The sequence below is a fragment of the Rhinatrema bivittatum genome, chromosome 19, assembly GCF_901001135.1.
Source record: "Rhinatrema bivittatum chromosome 19, aRhiBiv1.1, whole genome shotgun sequence".
In the NCBI taxonomy this organism is placed as follows: Eukaryota; Metazoa; Chordata; class Amphibia; order Gymnophiona; family Rhinatrematidae; genus Rhinatrema; species Rhinatrema bivittatum.
Window position 1 is genome coordinate 17,816,515 of NC_042633.1, and position 27,031 is coordinate 17,843,545.

The 27,031-nt window shown below is 43.6% G+C and overlaps 1 protein-coding gene across 1 annotated transcript; it reads left to right on the top strand.

The window, feature by feature from the left end:
* Positions 1-470: 470 nt before the first annotated feature.
* LOC115080275 (vomeronasal type-2 receptor 26-like) lies at positions 471-25,579 on the top strand. The gene is made up of 3 exons (XM_029584427.1): positions 471-539; positions 9,773-9,899; positions 24,684-25,579. Exons 1-3 carry the CDS (start codon positions 471-473, stop codon positions 25,577-25,579), a joined length of 1,092 nt encoding a protein of 363 aa, XP_029440287.1.
* The last annotated feature ends 1,452 nt before the right edge of the window (positions 25,580-27,031 follow it).

A 27,031-nucleotide genomic window follows, 5' to 3' on the forward strand; every position in this document is an offset into this window, starting at 1 on the left:
ACAGAGTACCTGGACACGGAACAGGCGACGAAGGAGCTCTGATGAGGAACAAGATCAGGAACATCAGACGAAGGAGACCAGGTACATCAGGAACATCTAACAACAAACGAAGAGCCATCAAGACAAGCGAAGACCACGGAGAACCTTGCATGGTGAAGGAAGCACAGACCACCGTTAGGATTCATGCGAAGGCCCCAAGGAGAACAAGCTGAGCCCTTTTATAAGGCTGGATGAGGCATGGAGTGATGAGCTCATCCGTGGGGCCGGGGGGCTTTTCCCGCCGCTGGCCCTTTAAATGCAGAGAAGAGGCACCCATGCCTATGCAGGGCCCAAGGAGTGAAGGAAGTCAGCGTCCTTGCTGCATAGATGGAGGCAACAGTGGCGGCACTCCTGCCGCGAGATGATACAGTTAGCAGTGGCTTCCCCTGCTGTGTGGAGGCCGAAACAGCGGCAACAAAGGGGCCACGAAGATGGACAGCGGCATCGGGGAATCCAGGCCGCATGGAAGTGGCCGCCAGCAGCAGCTCACAGCCGTGAAGGTCAGCAGAACCGGAGTCGGGCCCAGAGAATGAAGGGAAAGCGGTTGGGCGCCGGTCCAATCGGCATGGCACAGGCAGCGAGGTGAGAGGCTGCTCGCGAGCCCAACCACGAGCAGCAACATTACACCTGTTTGGTAGGGGTGTGCATTCGTTTGCAACGTATTGGCAATCCGCAACATATATGTCCATATTCATAGTATTCGTGGGGTCACGAAACGTTTTGCGATTCCCCACGAATATAACATATCATCTGTTCCATACGTTTGGAGGCACGCACTTTTCTTAGCCGCCATTTGAAATCGGAGAATGCCCTTTGGGTGTATCCATAGCCAAAAACCAGCCCTTTCCTGTGAGTCATCAGTGACCTCACAGCCCGGTCAGAGTGGGTCGGACAGGTTGACAAGGAGACCAGAATGCAAAGTATCAGCGATAAGAAGTTTTGCAATGCAGCCAATCGCACTCTCACTCAGTGGTCGGTGACGCTGGGGAGGCCGGGATGTGATCTATGGCAGAAGCGACAACCCACCATAGAGGAAATGGGATGGAGTGTGGTAACGCTATCCCGGGTTAGGAGACAGGCAGCCTCAAAAGTTGTAACCAGGAGCATTGGTGAAATGATTGCCCTTGATGACCAGCCCTTGCAGATAGTGGAGAATGTGGGTTTCAAGCATTTTCTGAAGGTCGTAGTTCCAAATTACAAAGTCCCCTCCAGAACCATATTTAGCAGAAAGGTCATCCCCAGCCTGTACAAGCAGTTCGCAGTCGCATCCAAGCGCTGCTAGCTAAGGCAGAGGGGAGTGTGCATTTCACCTGCGATATCTGGACCGCCATGAATGCTGCATACTCTTACCTCTCCCTGACAGCACACTGTGGGACCTGGCTGAGGCAGGGGCAGGCAATAGCTCTATTACTGAACAAGTATCAGGGTGGAGGTGGGCTTTACTGCACACCCACCTGATGGACCAGGCCCATACCACAGCCAATATTCTAGCATGCATCAGACAGATGCTGGAGGGCTGACAACTACACCAGCGAGACAGGAATACACAGGCAGGGTTCTTTGTCACAGACAATGGTGCAAACATGGTTAAGGCAATAACAGAAGGGCACTTTAAGAACATCCGATGTTTTGCACACACTCTGCACCTGGTAGTGAAGTCAGCTCTGGGGTTGGAGTCCAAGCACTAAGAGAATGGATACCTGCAGGACTTAATACACAAGTGCAGGAACATAGCAGCGCACTTCCACAGAAGTGTGAAGGCGGAGCAGGTTCTCCGACAAAAGCAGACTGATTTGGAGATGCCTCACAAGCGTCTCATTCAAGACATTGCCACCCGGTGTAATTCCACTTTAGGATGCTGCAGAGGTTAGTGGAGCTGCAGACTCCCCTTCATGAACTTTCTGGTTCAATGGACATAGGTATGCAGAATCCCCTAGGGCATCATGATTAGTTAGTCATGAGTCAGCTGGTGAAAATCCTGCAGCCCTTCAAGGATGTCACGAAGGAGCTGAGTTCCAGAAGTGCCACCTTGGCTGACATCATCCGTATAGTTAATTTCATGGATGAAAATTTGGAGGCCTTTAAGAAGGAAGAGGGAATGACAATTGAGGTGCTGCATTGTCTGGATGTTTTGCAGCAGCAGGTGGAAGAGAGATTAAGGCCTTTAACAGGAGAGAACACATACATTCTCGCCACAGTCTGTGATCCCCGTGTGAAAGGGAAACTCGCCCTATAGTACGATTGTCTCCTATTGGTGAAGGACCTGCTGTTAGCAAAAGGAGCACCATAGGCAGAGACAGATTAGGCGTGAAGCATAGGAGGAAACAGCGGGCACTTCAGAGAGTTGTGCTAGCCCAAGTAGGAGCAGCACTCTGTCAGCGACAGCTAGTACCTCTTCCTCCTCCTCCACTTCAGAACGCCAAAGGCATGTTGCCCATAAACATTCATCTTTTGTGCTACGGGCTAGAGGGAAAGCAGCTGGCATTAGTGGCTCTCAGCCTACCCAAGCAAAGGAGACACCAGCACAGCTGTCAGTGACACGGTATCTCTCAGAGCCCACAGAGAACATGCAGACAGATCCACTGGCATATCGGGCACACAAGTCCACTGTCTGGCAACAACTAGCCAAAGTGGCTCAGCGATATCTGTCATGTCCACCAACCAGTGTGCCCAGTGAACTTGTCTTTTCAATGACAGGGGATGTCATGAGCCCTCACTGCTCAACGCTTGCACCAGAGTTGATGGAAATGCTAGTGTTTTTGAAAGTAAACTTGCCTTTGCTTGGGTTTCCAAATTTTCCCTGTGAATGGTAAGATGAATAAAAGCAATTGAAAGCCTTGCAGCAGCTCCAACTGCCTCCTATGCTCCAGATAATATAAGCATTGCAGCACATGTACCTGACCTCTAACGCTGTGCCTGTCCGTCCACTGTGCAGGCCGTACATCCCTACAAAGGCCTGACCTGAAACGCTGTGCCTGTCCGTCCACTGTCCAGGCCGTACGTCCCTACAAGGGCCTGACCTGAAACGCTGTGCCTGTCCATCCACTGTCCAGGCCATACGTCCCAACAAGGGCGTGACCTGAAACGCTGTGCCTGTCCGTCCACTGTCCAGGCCGTACGTCCCTATAAGGGCCTGACCTCTAACGCTGTGCCTGTCCGTCCATATTTGGAATGTGTCCAACCTTTCTCATTAGCCGCCTTTCAACCGCCTAATTAATTATACTGCTGATAGCATCCTTGACTGATAAGATTTTATAGACATTTATAGTGATATATAAGATGTATATAGTTCCCTTTGTATACAGTTCCTTGTACGCAGTTCCTATTGTACTGTTTTTCATTGCTTTCAATCTCCTTCCTTTATTCTTCACCTTTTCTTCCCCTTTCCCATCCCTCCTCCCTTTTCTTGCCTGCCCCATCTCCCCCTCCCCTTGTTTTATTGTAACTTTCCTCCTTTTCAGTTCATTGTAAACCGGCATGATGTGTTTTATGAATGTCGGTAAAGAAAAGCTCACAAATAAATAAATAAAATTAAGAATAAATGTCCTGATTTAACATGTTTGGAGCTTGCATATTTCATATGTTCAATATTTTTCATGACCTTGCCAACAGTAATGTTTCTAGTACTATCGAAAACTGATGGTAGTTGCACTCTAGTTCATCCTCTGTGTTCCCATTGTTTACAGAGGCACTGTGTAAACCACAAAGTCAACATAGGTTGATATTGTAGATTTGGACTTGAGTAGCAGTTTTCTTATTTCTGAGAGTTCTTCATGTTCCTCTGTCATCAGCTGAAGTGCATAAGTACAGTTAATAGCTTCTGGGTATTTAAAAATAATCTCCAGCTCAGTTCTTCTTCACAAATGGCATTGCTCTAAAAGCATCCTCTGTTGAATTATCTTTCAGAAATGAAAAAGATGCCATTTTCTTCTGACAGTGAACCAGTACAGGAAGAAGTGACAGGTCAAACCACAACATACCTGCACAAAGGAAATCCTCTAATGCTGTGCCTGTCCATCCAGGCCTTATGTCCCTATGTGGGCTTGACCTCTATCCTCGATTGCTGTGCCTGTCCGTCCAGGCATTATGTCCCTATAAGGGTTTGACCTCTGTCCTCGATTGCTGTGCCTGTCCGTCTAGGCCTTATGTCTCTACAAGGGTTTGACCTCTGTCCTCGATTGCTGTGCCTGTCCGTCCAGGCCTTATGTCCCTACATGGGCTTGAACTCTGTCCTCAATTGCTGTGTCTGTCCATCCAGGCCTTATGTCCCTACGTGGGCTTGACCTCTGTCCTCGATTGTTGTACCTGTCCGTCAAGTCCTTATGACCCTACAAGGGTTTGACCTCTGTCCTCAAATGCTGTGCCTGTCCGTCCAGGCCTTATGTCCCTACGTGGGCTTGACATCTATCCTCGATTGCTGTGCCTGTCCGTCCAGGCCTTATGTCCCTAAATGGGTTTGACCTCTGTCCTCAATTGCTGTGCATGTCTGTCCAGTCCTTATGTCCCTACAAGGGTTTGACCTCTGTCCTCAAATGCTGTGCCTGTCCGTCCAGGCCTTATGTCCCTACAAGGGTTTGACCTCTGTCCTCAATAGCTGTGCCTGTCCATTCAGGCCTTATGTCCCTTCGTGGGCTTGACCTCTGTCCTTGATTGCTGTGCCTGTCCGTCCAGGCCTTATGTCCCTACAAGGGTTTGAACTCTGTCCTCGAATGCTGTGCCTGTCCATCCAGGCCTTGTGTCCCTACAAGAATTTGACCTCTGTCCTCAAATACTGTGCCTGTTCATCCAGGCCTTATGTCCAGTCCTAATGGCTGAACCCTTGTTGCAAAGGGAAACCTCAGTCTTTGGCAATTCAAACTAGTAATCCTTCACAGCATGGATCCTTAAATAAAACAAACAATTTTCTTTAGTTTCAGGGCAGAGAAGAAAACTTCCTCCATCTTGCTTATGAAGTCATGATCTGTTTGCAAATACTTAAATCCTAACAATTGTAGGGGCCAACCCATTCCAGGGACCCTTTACTACTCAAATGAAAGGGAACTCTCCCTGGATGTAGCAGCCTATCTCTTAGCACCTGTTGACCCATGTTCAGAATGAGAAAAGAGCTCCAAGATACTTAGACTGTGGCAAACACAGTGAGACCATGCTCACAGTGAGACCCTGCTCCACGTCACCATGCTTTGAAGGCTCTTGCTGCTGCTTTGCACCTCTATTAAAGCACTCTTGCCACTCCTGTTACCCCTTTGCCCCTTTAAAGTACCTTAGGCTATTCATGCCACTTTGGTGCCACTTTGCCACAGTCTAAGTACCTTGGAGCTCTTTTCTTGTTCTGATGATTGCTCCCCAGAAGGTTCATCAAAATTGATAAGAAAACCCCAATTCTGCAGCCAAAAACAGGCTGCAAATACTTCCCCCATTGACTTTAATGGGAACCGGAACACGAATAATACGTATCAACGGATCGGGGCCGCCATTGAACGAATGCAATGTATTTGGCCCCCGACAAATACAAATACCGAATCGGATGAATCCGTACCTTCTGCACATCCCTACTGTTTGGCATTTCTCTCCTGATACTAGGTGAAATAGGTCACAGATAGAGGGGCCGATGCAATACGAGCACGTAGAAAATAGGTGCTGGTATTGAGAGCCCATTTTCCTGATGCTTTCTCTTCCACCTTTCCTGGGCATGTGATTCAATAAATGAGGAGCCGTGCAATAAAGGACATGCTAGGGATCAATTGTGAATCCCTAGCACCTCCTTGTCCTCAGGTGAACAGGAGATGTGACTGTGTGCAGTTTAGGAAAATGAACGCTCAATTTATGAGTATCCATTTTCCTAACCTGACCGCAGCAAGACATTTTTTTTTCCTGATGCAGCCTTCTGTACTCAGAAAAGCAGTATTTTCTGCTTTTTTGTGGAGGCTTGGGTTGCGTCAAGATGTAACGCCAGCTCCGAGTTAAAACTATCACCATCATACATAAAACTATCTGCAATCATAACTCCCTTTGGCTCAATGAACCCCTCCAACCCACCCAATCCGCCCGCCCCACCAGAACGAACCTCAAATGCACCCTCCAAGTCCCCTCACTCAAGAAAGCCCGTCTCTCAGCAACAAGGACCCGTGCCCTCTCCATCGCAGGCCCCACCCTTTGGAACTCTCTTCCTCCCTACATTTGCCTAGAACAATGCCCACATAAATTCCGAAAACTGCTAAAGACCTGGCTGTTTCACCAGGCCTTTCCTGATTAATTCCTCTGACCTATCCCCTGCCCTCTTCCCCCCCCCCCCCCCCCCCCCCCCCCCCGGCAACATTCTCTTCCTTTAAATCTCCTTACCCTGCTAAACCCTATTTAATCTATGTAAGCCATCCCCCTAGACAAAGCTATATTTTCAGCTCCATTTGTAAATTTTGTAAATCATATACCCTAGTATAACCTGTATACTTCCCAATTTTGTTAAAAATGTTACCTTTTCCTGTTTCTCTCCTTTCACTCAGTTTTTTGATTCGCTGTTTTGAACCTCTCTCAGTTGTCCCCCCCCCCCTTCCCTGTTATATGTAATTTCCATCTTTTGTTATTATGTAAACCGACATGATGTGTACTTTAATGTCAGTATAGAAAAGCTGTTAAATAAATAAATAAATAAATAAATAAATAAAACGTGAGCATCGGGTGTACAGTAATTGATAGCATAGGGAGTGATAGCTAATAGCCTCATCTACATGGCATTTACATATGATAAGTGCTATGAGCTATGCGCTAGTTTGGGCACGCTAATCCCATTATTACATCAGGAGTTATTTTAGTGCGTCCAACCGCATGTCAAGCTGTGCGCTACATTGAGCACACTATATTGTGTCGGCATCAGAGAGATGGAGTGAGTTCAGTGTTCTTAACCAGCCCTTTATCAGGAATGACAGCAGAATGCTTCCTCTCTCCTCCACGCCACCCGATATCTCTGTCTCTCAGCCCACTCTTATTGGTGCATCCACTGTGATCCTGAATCTCTGTGTGCAGCCTTCTGCCTCCTGCCTCCCTGTATGCTGTCCTGCATAACATTGGAGATCCACCACACGTTACCCATGCTCTGCCTAGCAGTGAGGAACAGGACTCTGTCTCCCATCCTGCATGGCCCCAACACAACCCCTTCACATTCTGTTGTCCTGTGCTGGGCTATGAATGTGGATCTTTGTGATCCATCACATGAGGCGTGCTGGCGCCATGGTCTTTTCCTTCTCGGCATGGTGCCACCATCTGGGTGTTCTCCCAGGCCAGCAGGCCCCATTTTGCCGAGGAAAGTGTGAGATACTGCAGCTACAGCATCTTCTTTCCCTCACTATAGTGCCCAATAAGACTGCTATCCTGAGCTGGCCAGGCCTGCCTTGTGCTCTTTGCTCAAGGGCTTTGGTTGCCATCTGGTGATTTCACACCGCAGCGCCCCCATGTGGCGGATCCCAAAGCAGTAGAAGAAACAGATTAGAGACAAATGGACAGGACATGGAAATGAGGCTTTATTAATTCATTTTTAGAAAGAAAACCTAAAAGTAAACTCTAAAAGATAACAGTAGGCTACAAAAGCATCAAAGGTGCTGTTTTTAAAAACTGACTCTTAGCACCAGAGAAAATATTTAAATGTAATGGAAAGATCAAATTAAAAAACCCGGCCAATTTTCGCCCAATTGCAAATCTACCATTCATCGCAAAAATTTTGGAACGAGTTGTAAATAAACAACTAACAGAATACCTTAACGACCACAACATTCTTTCCACAGCGCAGTTCGGTTTCCGTCAATCTCGAAGCACGGAAACCCTCCTAATCTCATTAACAGACTCCATATTACTGAATCTTGAAAACAGACACCCTTGTCTTCTCATCCTCCTAGATCTTACAGCAGCATTTGACACGGTCAATCATAACACATTAATAGATCGTCTGTCAGACATTGGTATTAGAGATGAGGCCCTCAAATGGTTGAAATCGTTCCTACAGAACAGACAGTATAAGGTCAAGGTCAACAAGGAAGAATCTCAACCAGTCACCTGCAACTTGGGAGTCCCACAAGGATCGTCACTCTCTCCAACCTTATTCAATATATACCTTCTACCACTCTGCCAGCTCCTCATCAACCTAAATCTCATCCACTACTTATATGCAGACGATGTTCAGATACTGATTCCAATTACTGAATCTCTCCAAAAAACTCTGGACTTCTGGAACTCTCGGCAAAATGGGGCCTGCTGGCCTGGGAGAACACCCAGATGGTGGCACCATGCCGAGAAGGAAAAGACCATGGCGCCAGCACGCCTCATGTGATGGATCACAAAGATCCACATTCATAGCCCAGCAAACAAGCCGTCAACAACTTGCTCTCTAGCCTCAATCTGATCCTAAATCAAAACAAAACAGAATACCTCCTTATCTCCCAAGACGGAACCTACACACATCCCAGTACCATCCTATCTACTCAATTAACAATGTCCCCACAAGTCAGAAATCTAGATGTTATACTTGACAACCAAATGAATTACAGATCTCTCATAAATAACATCGTAAAGGATGGATTCTTCAAATTACAAGTTTTAAAAAGGCTGAGACCTCTCCTCCATTTTCAAGATTTCCGATTAGTTCTACAAGCAATCATTCTCACGAAAATAGATTACTGCAACTCACTTCTACTAGGTCTCCCTGCTAACGCCATAAAACCGCTACAGATGCTACAAAACGCTGCAGCAAGGATCTTAACCAAGTCCAACAAAAGAGACCACATCTCACCCATCTTAAAAAGCCTACACTGGCTTCCCGTCAAATTCAGAATACTTTTCAAAGTGCTCTCAGTAACCCACAAGGCACTACACAACTTGGCACCACTCGAGCTCAAAATCCCTCTCCAATTCTACTCCTCTACCAGACCAGTGAGACAAGCCTATAGAAACAACCTTTATATCCCACCGATGAAGTCAGCATTAAGCAAAAGAGCTTTCTCCACAACTGGTCCCAAACTCTGGAACACTCTCCTGCCAGAACTCAGATCAGTGCAATGCTCCACTACATTTAAAAAAAGACTCAAGACTTGGTTATTCAACCAAGCTTTCCCATAACATCAACCTGCGGAATATCCCTGCCAGTGATCACTTCGGTGGTAATCCACTAGAGAACTATTTAGATCATCTCTAGAACTCACTTGAACTTTGGCAGTCTAATATCAAAACCAGTCTTATAACTATTAACTGTTCATTTAGCCTACATTAGGCACCGTATCTTTTACCCATGTTATTAACCCCATATGTACTAATCCAAGTTATATCGACCTGTTCATTGTAAGACATTTACTTGTCAATGTTATTGTTTAGAATGTAAACCGAATTGATCAGTAATTCTGTTATTGGAAAGTCGGTATATAAAAATGCTAAATAAATAAATAAATATATTCTCTTACTGCTGATTCAATTTATTAATTTTAAGCGTAACCTGTATATTAGCTAGAAACATTGCCTAAGATATTGCCAGATCAACCAGATTGTCTGATTCCAGATTTTAATAAAAGTTTGTTTTTTATAAAACAAAAAAGTGCTCCTAGCTCTCCACAAATATAACAGGATAACTTGGTTGTAATATAAAACTAACTTATGTGAAATGGCTCCTATCTAGACCAAAGAGTAACAGTGCATTTAAAAAGTGACAGCCCAGTGTTATGTCAAGTCATCCAGATTTTATTTTCTCAATGTTTAGTTACCTCTACGTGCCAAATGCAGTGACAGCTGCCCTCCTGGCTTCAGCAAATTACTCAAGAGAGGAGAACCCGTCTGCTGCTATGAATGCATTCCCTGTCCAGAGGGAGAGATCTCCAACCAAACCGGTGGGTGATATCATCTGATCATGTGCAGGACCTATCTCTACGGCTCTTTGAAATTATGAAGCTGCCAAAGATTATGCAGATGAATACATTTCCATGGGGTTACAGCCAGTTATTTCCCAGGCAGGCCTGGCTGTCTCTCTTTATTTGAAGAGTGAGGAAAAAAATGTTCAGATCCAAATATTCTTCTTTTTTTTTCTATTTTCCTTGTGCAGAAAGTTTGAAGTATTATGGCTTAGCTGCCTTCAAACTGCAGATGTGCTTGTGCTATGGGAAAATTCTAATTCTAATTTGATTGGGTCCTGACATTCGCAGATAATAAGTCTTCTTTCAGTAAAGTACTGTTTTTCTTCAGAAATGTTCCTTTAGAAAATTCTGCATACTTTATTCACAGGGAGCCTAACTTCCAAAACTGTCTGCATGCCCCATATATTCATCTATAGGGGTCTGCAGAGACTTCATCAAGTACTTTAGAACCTGCAGTGGCCATCAAACACCAGCACTACTCCCTGCATTAGCAAACCAGGTAATGCTTCCCCCGCAGGGCGGCAGGGACCTCTTCAGGATTAGCCTGCCCTTCCTGCTCTCCCAGGATCAGCGCCTGCCAAAGATTATGCAGATGAATACATGTTCATGTTATGATATTTTATTTATAATAAAGAAATATATATTATTGTTATATTTTATATTAAAAGATATTTACATGTTCAGGAAGTTGTTTTAAGTCACCACGGAGATGCAGGAAAATTAAAGTCCCAATGCTTCCAAATTTTTTAATATGCAAGTATTTTTATTCATCAAATCGGCAACTCCATTGCTCAAAAGGTACAGAATTTATTCAACACCGGGTCCCCCGACACGGACCCGTGTTTCGCCAAACGCGGCTGTGTCGGGGGGGAACAGTATATTCTTTGTGGCATTCAAACTAAAATTAAAAGAAAAAAACTACTATTAATACTTAAGGATAGGGACTGATTACAACAGTGGATCCTATATTATCAAAACAATAAAATATCATATACCATATAGGTAAAGGCTTTTATATTTTAAACCCACAGAGAGAAAAACAGCGCTTATGCAAAACATTGTTGAAGTAAAGCGAGAAAAGAAGAAATGTTTACAAAAGTAGGTTGGAGTTCACCAAGTTATAAAGCACCAATTGGACACAAAAAATCAAAACTACAAGGTTGTAATCAACTAACCTAAAAGTGACAGCAATTTACAAAAGAAATCATGGATGTGTTTAATGACTTATAAAAAGCTCAAAACAAGCTGACTTCGGTACATAGAAACGAATTACTTGATATAAGTTAACTTACAATATAAGCCTTATAACATTTCTAAAATCTAAATACTTATAAGAAGTTCTAAACGCATATTGAAACAAAATAAATAAATAAAAAGCAGGGTACCTCTAAATTTCAGCGTTTTAGACGGCAGTTTCGGCAAGGAGAGCCAAGAAGGCCGGCATTACTCAGTATTTAAAGTGTCAAAATTGGCGCCAAAATCCCACCAATCCGAAAAAGGTTACCATGGAAACACCCAGCCAATCAAAATTGAGCACGCCCAGGGGAACAGCAGCGATCTGTCAAAGAAAGTATTGCCACTCAATTTCATTATTGAGTCCCTCAGGCGTGAGACTATGTAATTTAAAAATCCATTTTTGTTCCCTGCGTGCTAGTATATCAGAGAAACAACCTCCCCGTGATGGTGGCAAAACTACATCGATAACATAGAATTTTATGTCGGATTCAGTGTGTCCCATAGAGATCCAGTGTGTAACGAAGGGAGCTGTTTCCCTGCTATTTTTGATATTCGAACGATGTTCAATGATGCGATTTCGAATCGGGCGAGACGTCTTACCCACATATAATTTTGCACACGGACATACAATTATATAGATCACACCTTTGGTTTGACATGTTGAGGTAAAATTTAATTTATATCGAACATGTGACCCAGGATGTTCAAAAATAGTTAAATCGGACGTCAAGGAGCACACTGAGCAATGTCCACATGGACCATGACCTAAATTTTGTGTTACATTAGTTACAGTAGAGTCCGTAAATTGGGAGTGTATTAAAACATCTTTAAGATTGCGACCCCGACGAAATGAAAAACGGATTGGAACATCAAAAATCTTATGTATTGACAACATTGGCCAGTACTGTTTAATGATGGCAGTGACACGATATATGTGAGTGGAAAATGGAAGAACACAATTAAAGCAATCATCGGATGACCTAGTTTGCGGTAAAAATAAATATTCACGATTAGCATACAGAGCTCTTTTAAAAGCTCTATGAAGAATTTGACATGGGTACCCATGCTCCTGAAACCTTGCTATTATCTGCTTAGCTTCGGTAATAAACTCATCACGGGTAGAACAGATCCATCTTAACCTGAGTAATTGGCCTGTTGGGATATTTGACCTTAAAGGAGTGGGATGATGGCTGTTGTTTTAATTTGTTTACTCGACCTTTAGTTATTTACAAGAACTACTCAGAAACTAATTTACTCTACTACTCTTTATTGGTTATCATTCACAGTATTATTTTATATCATTCTATTATATCATTCTCAGCATACACAACATATGAACAAAAATGAAACTGGATATATAGTTAAGTAGCAAAAAGTAATATATATACTTACATAATGGTTATAGCTAGCAAAGTTCTCGCGCAGGAACAAAAAAAAATGTCTCTATCTAACTCACTTCATTTCTGTTCTGCCTTATATAGGTTAAAAGGCAAATTCAGCATACCAGCTGGTTTCTGCTCGCATGTTTTCATAACATAAATCTTATTGCCTTCTCTTGCTTAGTCTCTCCCTTATCTTTTCCCTTGCATTCCTTAATACAGATTGTCTGCTGCGTACCAACCACGAGTCACCTCCATCATCCTGTGTCTCACTAGTCCTTCTGTTATCTCTTTGTTTATGACTCTTCCTGCAGAGCTTGGCAAGTCTGGCATCCAAAGTTTTCTGGTATTTCAGCAGAAATAACATCAGTATTTTCATCAACGGTAGACAAACCGGGAATTGAACCCGGGGCATAATCATCACTGTCGAATCTTAACAATGTATTTCTATCTGTAATTTTACGAAAAATAGATGTGCTGAAACTATCATTATCAACTGAAATGGTGACATCTAGAAAAGCAATGGACCTGGGATCAATTGCGAAATTAAATTGCAAGTGTTTATTACATGAATTAAGCCAATCATAAAACATATAGAATTGGATGTCAGAACCCGTCCATACTAAAAAGACGTCATCGATGTACCTTAACTATGTGAATATAAAAGGGGCCCATGACGATGTGTAAATGAAATCTTCCTCAAATTTACTGACATAGAGGCAAGCTAAACTGGGAGCCATAGTGGCTCCCATTGCTGTCCCCTTGATTTGTTGGAACATAGTGGATTGAAATTGGAAATAATTTCTAGTTAAAGCCAAACGTGTAAGTGTGAGGAGAAAAGAAGTGGAAATACGTACTGGATCGGGGCGCTGATTCAAAATCTCCTCAATCAAGTTCAAAGCTTCTTGTTGGGGGATATTTGAGTATAATGAGATAATATCTAAAGAAACCAAAAAACAACCCGAGTCCAGGGGAACTCTTAAATTCTCCAGAATCTGAATAAAATGATTGGTGTCTTTGACAAATGAACGTGCCTTACACACCAGAGGTTTGAGAAAAATATCAATGAACTGTGATAAAGGTTCCAAAACTGAACCAATACCCGAAACGATCGGGCAGCCTGGGGGATTCTGTAATGATTTATGAATTTTGGGTAATACATAAAATGTAGGAATAATGGGAAATTCAGTCTGTAAAAATGAAGCTTCACGTTGTGTAATTTGATGTGATAAGAAGGCTTCCTCCACTGCATTCTTAATCATCTCCTGTAATTCTACTGTAGGATCACTGGCAAGTGGTAAATAAAATTCTGTATCGGATAGTTGATGTTTAACCTCCTTAATGTACATATCACAATCTAAGACCACGATGCCACCCCCCTTATCCGCAGGCTTTATGATAATGGATGAATCATTAACTAAGGAGGTGATCGCCTGCCTTTCTGCCCTTGAAATATTAAAATGTTTTACTAGGGGTTTTGGAGACAAACCTTGTACTGCAGTTTGAGTCAATTTTTCAAAAGCTAGTAGTACAGAATCTATTGGTCCAGGAGGGGACCATCTTGATTTTTTCTTAACTAGTGACATATCAGAAGTATCTGGAGCATCTGCAAAAAAATGTTTAATGCGAAGAGCACGAAAAAATCTGTAAAGATAAATTTGAACTTCAAAAGCATCATACAATATAGTGGGAACGAAGGATAGTCCTTTTTCTAATACCGGCACCTCTGATCGAGAAAGGTTGTATGCAGATAAATTAAACACCAGTCCTGAAGAAGCAGACGCTACTGCCAAGGGTTGTAAGGTTGTTGTGGTTGTTGTTGTTGGTACTGTTGCTGTTGTTGTCGGGTATTGCGAGTAACTCGTGAGGTTGGTAAAATCCGTGCTCGTCCCCGGAAACGTGTGTTCCGATTGATTGGACCAGATTGAGCCTGGTTTGGCGGAGGCTGTTCTAAAAAAGTTTGTGGTTGAGGTAAAGCTGCCACCGAGGGCTGAAAAAATCAAGATGACAAAGAGGATTCTGGAACATGGGAAGTTGATGGTTGATTCTGGATATTGACAGAAGTTATCTCGTCTCCGGAAGAGTCGTCGGAGGATGTATTTGCAAAAGTGACCTTGCGGCCAGGGAGGCGATTTGAGGCCATCCATGGATACACGAATCCTTGTGAATAATCACCCTCGTCACGAACAAATTTCTTATATTTTGCGGCCTTTAGATCATTCCGGAATTTATTTAAATTCAAGTTGAAATCAGTCAATTGTTGATCAAAATTTTCTACTGCAGATTGATATGTCACTAGTTAAGAAAAAATCAAGATGGTCCCCTCCTGGACCAATAGATTCTGTACTACTAGCTTTTGAAAAATTGACTCAAACTGCAGTACAAGGTTTGTCTCCAAAACCCCTAGTAAAACATTTTAATATTTCAAGGGCAGAAAGGCAGGCGATCACCTCCTTAGTTAATGATTCATCCATTATCATAAAGCCTGCGGATAAGGGGGGTGGCATCGTGGTCTTAGATTGTGATATGTACATTAAGGAGGTTAAACATCAACTATCCGATACAGAATTTTATTTACCACTTGCCAGTGATCCTACAGTAGAATTACAGGAGATGATTAAGAATGCAGTGGAGGAAGCCTTCTTATCACATCAAATTACACAACGTGAAGCTTCATTTTTACAGACTGAATTTCCCATTATTCCTACATTTTATGTATTACCCAAAATTCATAAATCATTACAGAATCCACCAGGCCGCCCGATCGTTTCGGGTATTGGTTCAGTTTTGGAACCTTTATCACAGTTCATTGATATTTTTCTCAAACCTCTGGTGTGTAAGGCACGTTCATTTGTCAAAGACACCAATCATTTTATTCAGATTCTGGAGAATTTAAGAGTTCCCCTGGACTCGGGTTGTTTTTTGGTTTCTTTAGATGATATCTCATTATACTCAAATATCCCCCAACAAGAAGCTTTGAACTTGATTGAGGAGATTTTGAATCAGCGCCCCGATCCAGTACGTATTTCCACTTCTTTTCTCCTCACACTTACACGTTTGGCTTTAACTAGAAATTATTTCCAATTTCAATCCACTATGTTCCAACAAATCAAGGGGACAGCAATGGGAACCACTATGGCTCCCAGTTTAGCTTGCCTCTATGTCAGTAAATTTGAGGAAGATTTCATTTACACATCGTCATGGGCCCCTTTTATATTCACATGGTTAAGTTACATCGATGACGTCTTTTTAGTATGGACGGGTTCTGACATCCAATTCTATATGTTTTATGATTGGCTTAATTCATGTAATAAACACTTGCAATTTAATTTCGCAATTGATCCCAGGTCCATTGCTTTTCTAGATGTCACCATTTCAGTTGATAATGATAGTTTCAGCACATCTATTTTTCGTAAAATTACAGATAGAAATACATTGTTAAGATTCGACAGCCATCATCCCACTCCTTTAAGGTCAAATATCCCAACAGGCCAATTACTCAGGTTAAGATGGATCTGTTCTACCCGTGATGAGTTTATTACCAAAGCTAAGCAGATGATAGCAAGGTTTCAGGAGCATGGGTACCCATGTCAAATTCTTCATAGAGCTTTTAAAAGAGCTCTGTATGCTAATCGTGAATATTTATTTTTACCGCAAACTAGGTCATCCGATGATTGCTTTAATTGTGTTCTTCCATTTTCCACTCACATATATCGTGTCACTGCCATCATTAAACAGTACTGGCCAATGTTGTCAATACATAAGATTTTTGATGTTCCAATCCGTTTTTCATTTCGTCGGGGTCGCAATCTTAAAGATGTTTTAATACACTCCCAATTTACGGACTCTACTGTAACTAATGTAACACAAAATTTAGGTCATGGTCCATGTGGACATTGCTCAGTGTGCTCCTTGACGTCCGATTTAACTATTTTTGAACATCCTGGGTCACATGTTCGATATAAATTAAATTTTACCTCAACATGTCAAACCAAAGGTGTGATCTATATAATTGTATGTCCGTGTGCAAAATTATATCTGTGAACCGGAGTGATATGTATATTATACAGGAACTTCCAGTATATAAAAACCAAAAATAAATAAATAAATAAATATGTGGGTAAGACGTCTCGCCCAATTCGAACTCGCATCATCGAACATCGTTCGAATATCAAAAATAGCAGGGAAACAGCTCCCTTCGTTACACACTGGATCTCTATGGGACACACTGAATCCGACATAAAATTCTATGTTATCGATGTAGTTTTGCCACCATCACGGGGAGGTTGTTTCTCTGATATACTAGCACGCAGGGAACAAAAATGGATTTTTAAATTACATAGTCTCACGCCTGAGGGACTCAATAATGAAATTGAGTGGCAATACTTTCTTTGACAGATCGCTGCTGTTCCCCTGGGCGTGCTCAATTTTGATTGGCTGGGTGTTTCCATGGTAACCTTTTTCGGATTGGTGGGATTTTGGCGCCAATTTTGACACTTTAAATACTGAGTAATGCCGGCCTTCTTGGCTCTCCTTGCCGAAACTGCCGTCTAAAACGCTGAAATTTAGAGGTACCCTGCTTTTTATTTATTTATTTTGTTTCAATATGCGTTTAGAACTTCTTATAAGTATTTAGATTTTAGAAATGTTATAAGGCTTATATTGTAAGTTAACTTATATCAAGTAATTCGTTTCTATGTACCGAAGTCAGCTTGTTTTGAGCTTTTTATAAGTCATTAAACACATCCATGATTTCTTTTGTAAATTGCTGTCACTTTTAGGTTAGTTGATTACAACCTTGTAGTTTTGATTTTTTGTGTCCAATTGGTGCTTTATAACTTGGTGAACTCCAACCTACTTTTGTAAAAAACTTTTCTTTTCTCGCTTTACTTTAACAATGTTTTGCATAAGCGCTGTTTTTCTCTCTGTGGGTTTAAAAAATAAAAGCCTTTACTTATATGGTATATGATATTTTATTGTTTTGATAATATAGGATCCACTGTTGTAATCAGTCCCTATCCTTAAGTATTAATAGTAGTTTTTTTCTTTTAATTTTAGTTTGAATGCCACAAAGAATATACTGTTCCCCCCCCCCCCCCCCCCCCCCGACGCAGCCGCGTTTGGCGAAACACGGGTCCGTGTCGGGGGACCCGGTGTTGAATAAATTCTGTACCTTTTGAGCAATGGAGTTGCCGATTTGATGAATAAAAATACTTGCATATTAAAAAATTTGGAAGCTTTGGGACTGAATTAATTTTCCTGCATCTCCGTGGTGACTTAAATATTGATTGTGGAGAGCAGCATTCGCTCCTTTGGACGTTCAGGAAGTTGTTTTGCCATTTAGTTGGAATTGCATAGTTTAACCTACAGTTTCCCGTTATTTAGCAATCGTACTAATGTCAGTGTTCAATATTATGTAAGACTGCTTTTTTTTATCACGCAAAGTAAATTTTTATTTCACTGTTGATTAGCATTTTTATCTTTTTATTATTTAGACTGTTTTTTATTTAGACTGTCCATGTATTCTTCGTGTGACACTGCTCCAGTTTCTGAGCCGGTATGGTGTCTCTATATTTTATGATAGGAGCCAATCGCACTTCTTATTAATTTAATGTTTTTTTAGATAACTAGCGGACCCCTGCCACGCGTTGCAGTGGCTGAGTCAGATTCTTTTCCCACCCTCCCCCTTCCCCGTGCTCATTTACCTCAGTCACTAATCCTCCTCCCCCTTGTTCACTCCACCCCCGCTTCCCTTCCCTATCCCCACTCCAACTCTGTCCCCTCACACTCACCTCTCCCCTCATTCTTCCTCCCCTGACAGTTACCTTCCACCTCATTCTTCCTCCCCTCACTGTCACCTCAGTGACTCCCCAGCTGGTGAGGGCTGTTTTGTTACCTTTCGGAGATGGTGCACATTTTGTGTATGTGTTTGTGTGTGCCCTCCCCCTTTGCAACCCAAAGTATTCCCCACCTAAACGTTGTGTTTATATAATCCTCCCCCACCCTCCTTCCCCCCCCCCCCAGGCCGGTGAAATAGATTGACCCACAAGAGTTGCAGAATCTCGCAACTGCCTCCTGGCCTCCTTCCCCCCCCCCCTCCCCCCCGAACATGGACGCAAGAACATCCCCACGCCCCCTCCCTGCAGGCCCAACGATACATTTCAAAAATGGTAGTTAGTGGAGAGGGCGTTCGTTCCGGCATGGAAGTATTGGTGCTGGGCCCTCGAGATGGAGCAATGCGAGCGGTCGTCTCGCTCAGATAGTAAGGGCAAAGGTTCGCCGGTTGCCAGTTCAGAAAATGGGGTCAACGGGCCCTCGCCCTTACTATGTCACATGGGCTACTGCTGCTATTGGCGTTCCCGAGTGTCCTAGTAAGGGAAAGAGCCGTCGGCGCCATTTTGATTGCTGGCAGCCGACGGCTGTAGTGTATGCGATGTGTACCGGAGCGGTGTTGATCCCCCCCGCTAAAGCAGCCCGAATTATTCTGCAGTTTTCTGTGCGTTCGGAGGGTGTGTCATGTGTGTGGGGGGTGTGAGGAGGGTGTTTGTGTGTGATTTCGTAGGGTGTGGGAATTGCAAACGTGTTATGTGAGTGGCCTCCCGGTGTAGCATGCCGGTATTTATTGGTTTTTAGTGTGTTTTTGGAGGGAGTGTGAAATAAGTACAATTGGCATGTGTGCGGGGGGGGTGTGAGGAGGGTGGATTTGTGTCTTGTTGGAGGGTGTGTGAATCCCAAACATTGGTCACGTGTGTGTGGGGTGTGAGCGTTTGTGCAAGGTGTAAGAGATTCCGCTTACGACCACCAGATGTCGCTGTTTTGTGGAACCAAATTTTAAAACTTTTTTTTACCAGCCCCCGGTGTGACATATATGTAATGTAAGTGTAGAAGATCCTTGCTGTATGTGAGGTGAAACTTGTGTCCAAATTTGAACGCAATCGGTTAAGTGGTTGCTGAGATTAATGATTTTGTACAAACTATTTAACATTTTTATTTATATAGATATATTAACATCCCTTTTGATCAAGCACTTTGGCATTTCTTTGATATATTCACGGTAGAGGTATTTTTGATAGCCATGCCATGTAGCTTGCCATTAGATTAAACATTAAGGTATAACGGCTCAATTTTTAGTTGATATTTAACATGGGTTTAATTTTTGTTGATTTGCCTCTTATTACAAATAAGATTTTGGTTGCTGGTTAAAATTTTTTAGGGTTGGTTCCTTAAATAATTTTTGTCTAGGCTGCCTCATTTATAAATAGATACTGTTATGGTTGCCGCTTGCGGGGCCCTTTCCGCGAGCAGCCCCTCACCTCTCTTGAGCTGCCTGCGCTGTGCCGTTCAGGCCAGTGCTCGACTGCTGCCTCTCTTCACGTCCCAGATGCCGCCAATGCCGGTGTCAGCTTTGCAGTAGGGGAAGCCGCTGTTCTCATCTCCACGCGGCCAGGAAGCTGCTGCCATCGGTCCTCTCTTCACAGCCCTGATGCCACCACCGCTGCGCTTCACTTCACAGCAGGAACACCTCCAACTCTGCTACCTCTCTGCCTGTTCTGAGTCCTGCATAGGTGCGCGCGCGCGCTTCTGCTCTTCTTTTAAAGGGCCAGCGGTGGGAAAAGCCCCGTGGCCCATCGGATGATGTCATCAGCCTGCTCCTTCACCAGTTCTATAAAAGGGCTCTGATTCCACTCCTCGGGGCCTTTGCATCGGATCTTCACAGTTGCCTGTGGTCTCTCTCCAGTCAAGGTCCTCCATGGTCTCCTTGTGTTTAGATGGCTCTTCGTTGGATGTTCCTGATGTTCTTGGTCTTCTTCATTGGATGTTCCTAGATATTCCTGGTCTCCATGGATGTTCCTGTTCTTTGTCAGAGCTCCTTTGGCACCTGTTCTCTGTTCCTGATGTTTCAGTCCTGGTCCTGATGTTCCCATTTCCGGCTCTTCGTCCTGCTTCCAGGTTTCCTGCTTGTCCACTTTTCCTATCAATACAAGAATTAAGGAATCCACAAAAGACAGGAAGTCAGTAGCAAGAACTACAAAAATGCAAATCCTGAGACATGAAAGGCGTGGGAAACAAAGCTCAAAGAGACCTCATATAAAAAAATGCCAAAAGGCTAAGCGATTATAAGCTTATGGTAGCATTAAGATGTTCTAAGCCTTGAATTTAAGGGAACAACAATGGATTCATCGTCTACGATCTGTGGAACCACTAGGTTTAAATGAAAAAATAGAATGGTACACTCTCATTTAAGCCTCCCAGCGATGTACCTGCGTGCCAACGTTCTCTTTCCTTATTAAATTCATATCAAATTTACATCAATGCATTGTGTTCTCCTTCTAAGATGGCGATTGGTATGACGTATATGCCCATTTATGGACAGTCTTGGGTTCTCCCGAACAGAGAAACATCCAATATGGCACCCGTTGACGTCAGTTTCCTTTTTTGGACAAGTGGTTTGCTCAAGATGGCGCCCATAGTGACGTATATACCCATTTAAGGACACATCCCCCAAATTGGCGGGCTTCTTTCCTCTTTAAAGGTCAGCGTTCTTCTTTGTCATTCGCCGCCGACAGATGTCTCATGGCTAAGCGAATGACTACAGACCAGCATCGCACAAGTAAGTATCTTGTGGGGACTAGGTATTATTATCTCCTTTTCAACATAAAACTTATCCTTGTGCTCAATTATTACAAATTTTAAATTGTTCTATTTTAGAGCTACATTTGGACACAATCGGCATCGCCGCATAAATAATTTACTTCTGCACTAGTAAGTGTTCCTCTGCACTTTCGCGCCAATATTTAAATTTTAGTGGGACCATTTTTGCACATATTTGTTTGTACTTATTCTTTTCTAGCAAGCAATTCACCCTCCGGATCACGACAGAGCCGGTCTCAGTGGCACCCGACCCCCTGAAGAAGGAGGTCTGCTCCGAAACACTCAGTGTCGGGATTATGTCGGTGTTTACCACTCTTCTATCATCCTAAGGCTAGTCTACGGACATTACTTCACAAGATAAGTACATCGTCGGATTCAAGCTTTAATATTCAAGCGATCCGTATCTCAAGTACTTTACAGACTTAAAGTGCAAACTGGGCAGCCTCATGGTGAAGCGCCCGAGCATGGGCTGAACAGGAGCAAGGCTGGACTGAAGACTAGGAAGACTGAAGGCACTGACCCTCCACCGGACCTGCACGCTTCGGGAAGACCAACAACGCAACGGTGGTCTTTGAACAGTCCTCCGACCATTCCAAGCCCTTTCGGACCTGCTGCTGGGTAACGGCAAGAAGCGGCAGGCCGGACGGAGGCCAGGGACAGACAAGGGCCTTGGAACATGGAAGGCTCAGACGAAGACTCCGGTGAAGACGTGGATACTTGGACGAAGACTCAGGAGGCATGCCCGAGCATGGACTGAAGACTAGGAAGACTGAAGGCACTGACCCTCCACCGGACCTGCACGCTTCGGGAAGACCAACAACGCAACGGTGGTCTTTGAACAGTCCTCCGACCATTCCAAGCCCTTTCGGACCTGCTGCTGGGTAACGGCAAGAAGCGGCAGGCCGGACGGAGGCCAGGGACAGACAAAGGCCTTGGAACATGGAAGGCTCAGACAAAGACTCCGGTGAAGACGTGGATACTTGGACGAAGACTCAGGAGCAAGGTACTGCAGACGAGGATTCAGGAGCAAGGTACTGCAGACGAGGATTCAGGTGCAAGGTTCAGGATCAAAGTCAAGTACTAGGTTGAGGCTGCGATGCAGCGCGCCCTACACAGCCCAACTACAGGACTGGTCACGGACCATGCTGGATGTGGGGCAGACTCCAGACAAGATAGTGGAGTAAGAGAGAGGAACATGTCCCAGGAACTGTAGAGGCCTTCACCGGGGCGCACCCTACACAGCCGACAATGGCTGGTCGCAGACCATGCTGGGGCTGCACAGGATCAAACAGAGTCTGAAACATGGACAGAGCAGGCACAAGGAGGTCCGAGGGCTGAGACAAGATTCAGGAGACCGGACCTAGATGGGACTAGGCTTCAAGCAAGGATGACCCTCCGGAGGCTTGTGCTGCAGGCAAGAAGGCAGGCCTTGTGAGACAAGGCGGCCTACACAGCTCGCCTGTGGGGCTGGTCGCGGACTACGACATGGTATGACAGGAAGGGTGGTGACGAGGAACCAAGGGTTCAGGACATCAAGGCTGGATCATGGAACATCAGGACTGGATCACGGACATCAGGAACATCAAAAGTGGGTCACAGAACATCAGGACTGGATCACAGAACATCAGGAACTGGAAAACAGATATCAAGACTGACCATGGACATCAGGAACAGAAGACGGACATCTGGACTGGATCACAGACATCAGGACAGGACATGGAGCTCCAATGAAGAACAAGGAACACAGGACCTTGATGAAGCGATGGATCAGCGAAGACTCCTGGAGTGAAGGCAGGAACATCCAGGAGCGACTAACTCCTTGCGAAGGCAACGATGGACTGGCAAGGGGCCCCTTTTATAGGGCTGAAGCAGGAGTGGTCGATGACATCACTTTTCCCGCCACTGGCCCTTTAAAAGATGAGCAGAGGTGCGCACCCGCACCTAAGGAGAGCTTGGGAAAGAAGGCTAACACGCTGGTGGCGTCCCGCCACGTGGAGGGCCTGAGAGAGCGGCTCCCAGCCACGAAGAAGGGGAAAGGAAGGCAGGCAGGCTGCAGGCACTGGCAGGGACGGCTTCCCTGCTGGCTGAGGACCCCTGGAGCGGCTCCAGCCGCAAAGAGACTCACCAGGGAGCAGGAGAAGCAGCAGTGGCATCGGCCGCAAGAGAAGGCTCCCAGTGGAGCACAGCCCTGCCGCGCAGTGCAGAAGACTGCCGCTGCCTCCGGACCGTGGAGGACAGTGGCGGCAGTGGACTGCCATGGTGGAACACGTCAGTGGCCCGACTGGCTGCGAACGGTAGGGGGACTGCCCGCGCTAGTCGCAGGCAGGTTCACAACAGCCTGGATGTAGGTGTATCTGAGAAGGGGATCCTTGGTGTGTGTGTGTTTGTGTGAGAGAGAGTAGAATCCTGGGAGTGTAAGTGAGAGAGAGTGGGAACCTGTGTTGGGGGGAAAGCATGTGAGAGTGAATGCTTTTGTGTGGGGGGAGAGCTTGTGAGAGTGAGAATTGTATGTGTGGCGGGGACATCAAGTGACAGTGAGAGCCTGTGTGTGTGGCAGGGAAAACATGTGAGACACAGATCTTGTGTTGTGTGTGTATGTGTGGAGAGCATGTGAGAATGAGAGCTTGTGTGTGTGTGTGAGAGAGAGAGCTTATGTGTTTGCGAGAGCATGTGAGCATGAGAGCTTGTGGGGGGGGGGGGGAGAGGATGTGAGAGTGAGAGCCTGTGTGTGTGAGAGAGTCTGCAAGATAAAGCATCAGTCTATCTGTGAGGGAGAAAGGGAAGAAGATAGGAGGAGAGAGAAAGAGACCCTGAAAAAAGAATTAGGAAAAGGCTGACAAGAGGAAAGTGAAAAGAAAGAGAACTGATTAGAGAAAATGAAAAGATCAGACTATAAAGAGAAAATACATACATAAATAAATATATATGTATATATGGGGGTTTTGTTTTTTTTTAGTTTTTAGCGCTTGGACTATGCCATCTTTGGGAACATGCATTTCTTATATTTTTGTATTTTTCTCTTTCTTTAGAGTTCCTCTGTTCAGAGTCTAGTTTCTCAGTCTATTTCAGTTTTGTCTGCATGTGGTTTTTTTAAATTATCGGGGGTGTTATGAAGGTCCCAAATACATAAATACATTGTGTGGAAATGTTGATATGATAAAACCATAGCACCAATACTATAAAAAAACAAATATTCATGATACAAAACACCCCAAAATGACCACTCACTACATTCAATAAGTATTCTCTTGAGAGGAAATATGCACGACATTTTGGCTAAAATATCAGGCAAGACAAGTGAAAACGTCCTTTTTCCAGCATTAAATGTGACTAATCTTTTAATAATTGCTTCCAAAATACTACAGCACTGCAAATTCTGTAATATCCTAAGCTAAAGAATCAAAAAATCCCTAAATATTAATAAATGTGTTTATTCATGGGCCTGAAATTGAAGCTGTCTGTAAGATACTGAGGAAATATTCTCTCTTCTCAGATATGGACGCCTGTACAAAGTGCCCAGAGGACAAATGGTCCAATCAGAAGAGAGATGCCTGCATCCCGAAAGTGATAACCTTTCTCTCCTATGAAGAACCTTTGGGGACAGCCTTGAGTCTAATCAGCATTTGCTTTTTTCTCATCACTGCTGTCATTCTGGGAATCTTCATTAATTACAAAGACACTCCCATAGTGAAAGCCAACAACCGGGAACTCAGCTACATTCTCCTTGTTTCCCTCATGCTCTGCTTCCTCTGTTCCTTGATATTCATCGGCCGTCCTGAGGACATAACCTGCATTCTCCGCCAGACTGTCTTTGGGATCACTTTCTCCATCTCTCTCTCCTCCATTCTGGCAAAAACCATCACTGTGGTCATGGCCTTCCAAGCCACCAAGCCTGGAAGCAAGCTCCGGAAATGGATGGGTTCCAGGGTCTCAAACTCTATTGTCCTTTCCTGTTCCCTTCCTCAAGTCTTTTTGTGTCTTGTGTGGATGTGCGCTGCTCCTCCTTTCTCATATCTTAACATGCAATCAGAAACTGGAACAATACTAATTGAATGTAATGAAGGGTCAATAACTGCATTTTACTGTGTTCTGGGTTATCTGGGATTTCTGGCTGGTCTCAGCTTCTTCATAGCTTTCCTAGCAAGAAATCTGCCTGACAGCTTCAATGAGGCCAAGTACATTACCTTCAGCATGCTGGTGTTCTGCAGTGTTTGGGTGTCCTTCATCCCAACGTACCTGAGCACCAGGGGCAAGTACATGGTGGTGGTGGAGATATTTGCTATCCTGGCCTCTAGTTCTGGACTGTTGGGCTGTATATTTATCCCCAAATGCTATATTATTCTGCTGAGACCTGAAAGGAACAATAGAAAGTACCTAACAAAAAACTAGAATGATTAATATAAATGTATTGAAAAGCACGGGTCCCAGTACAGATCCCTGAGGCAATCCACTGCCCACCCCCCTCCAATGAGAAAATTGTCCATTTAATCCTACTCTCTGTTTCTTGTTCCTCCATGAGGCAGAAAACCCACAAGACAGTGATAGAGGCTGAAAACAATTGAAAAAGAGGCATAAAGACCCCAACACATCATAAGAGTGGCAAAATAGTCACCCAGAGGGGCAATGACACCTTAAGACTTCAAAGGACACCAACCAAATTGGTAGAAAGCCCTAAGCAGTGAGAAGTCTGAGGACATCCCTAGAGGAGGCTTGATGTCTTTTCCATATGGCTTCATTAGGTGAAGGAAATGGCTGTTCAGGGTTGGCATTGATCTTCTCTGATGCTAAGATGCTATTGACTAGACACACCAAATGCTCTTTAGCCACTAGCTGTTTAATATCCTGTGATTCAGGGTATCCATGAAATAATTCTTCTTCTGAATCAGTTTTTGTAAATACTGCCTCCATCACCAGAGAAGCAGTAATAATGAAGGAGTTAGGTACTAGTTATGGGAGCTTCACTAATTCTGTCTCTGCCTTTTGCTATGATACAAGTAAATGATTCTTGAAGTATACAAATAAAAGTACCTAAACCAATAAAATACTATAATATTATAAGGACCCTCTTCTATTTAAACAACTTTAAGTTGTAATAAACACATGCATAATGTCAAATTTTATCACACAATGTAATATCAAAATAATATTTTTATTCACTACAAAGGCTTGTTTTTTGCAAAATTAGAATTAAAAATCTATCAAATTATGTAGCTAAAAACACTGCAGATTTGATCAGATTACAAGGGCATATTATTGTGTAAATGACTTGTGTAGATTGGTATGTAAAATGTTTGGGAAGAACATATTGTTTTGACAAAGATGGATGCTCAAAAGTATGAAGACACATGACGTGGGAGCATATAGAACACTCCCCACATATGAATTGGCCACATAATCCCAATGTATTAGATTGAGCAGGCACCACAGAGGAAGTCAATAACTGTCTCAAATAGCGGTTCTTTTTGGAAGTAATAATGGGAAATTCTTTGAAGATCTCTTCAGTTTGTAATATGCGCCGATGATTTCTGATGATTGTTTTGATCTTATGTGAATATTGTTAATACAGTATAGTGCATATAAATCAAGTAACTAACTGGAGACTTGTCTGATCGTAGTAAAAGATTCTCACAATTAGTATAGTTGGCTCTTTTATAAACATGATTAATACAGGATTGAGGATAACCCCATTCTGCAAAGTGTGAGGATAATTATTGAGTTTTCAAACAGCCCAATTTTAGTACATAATCTGTGCAATCTTAGAAATTGGTCAATTGGTATATTATCTTTTAATGATTTAGGATTGAAGGTATAAAAGTACAGTAATGTACTTTTGTGTTGTGA

Coding starts and splice junctions, on each gene's coding strand:
- LOC115080275 (XM_029584427.1), top strand. CDS start 471: ATGGACAGCGGCATCGGGGAATCCAGGCCGCATGGAAGTGGCCGCCAG. Junction 540..9,772: donor AGCAGCTCACAGCCGTGAAG/GTCAGCAGAACC, acceptor CTCAATGTTTAG/TTACCTCTACGTGCCAAATG. Junction 9,900..24,683: donor AGAGATCTCCAACCAAACCG/GTGGGTGATATC, acceptor CTCTCTTCTCAG/ATATGGACGCCTGTACAAAG.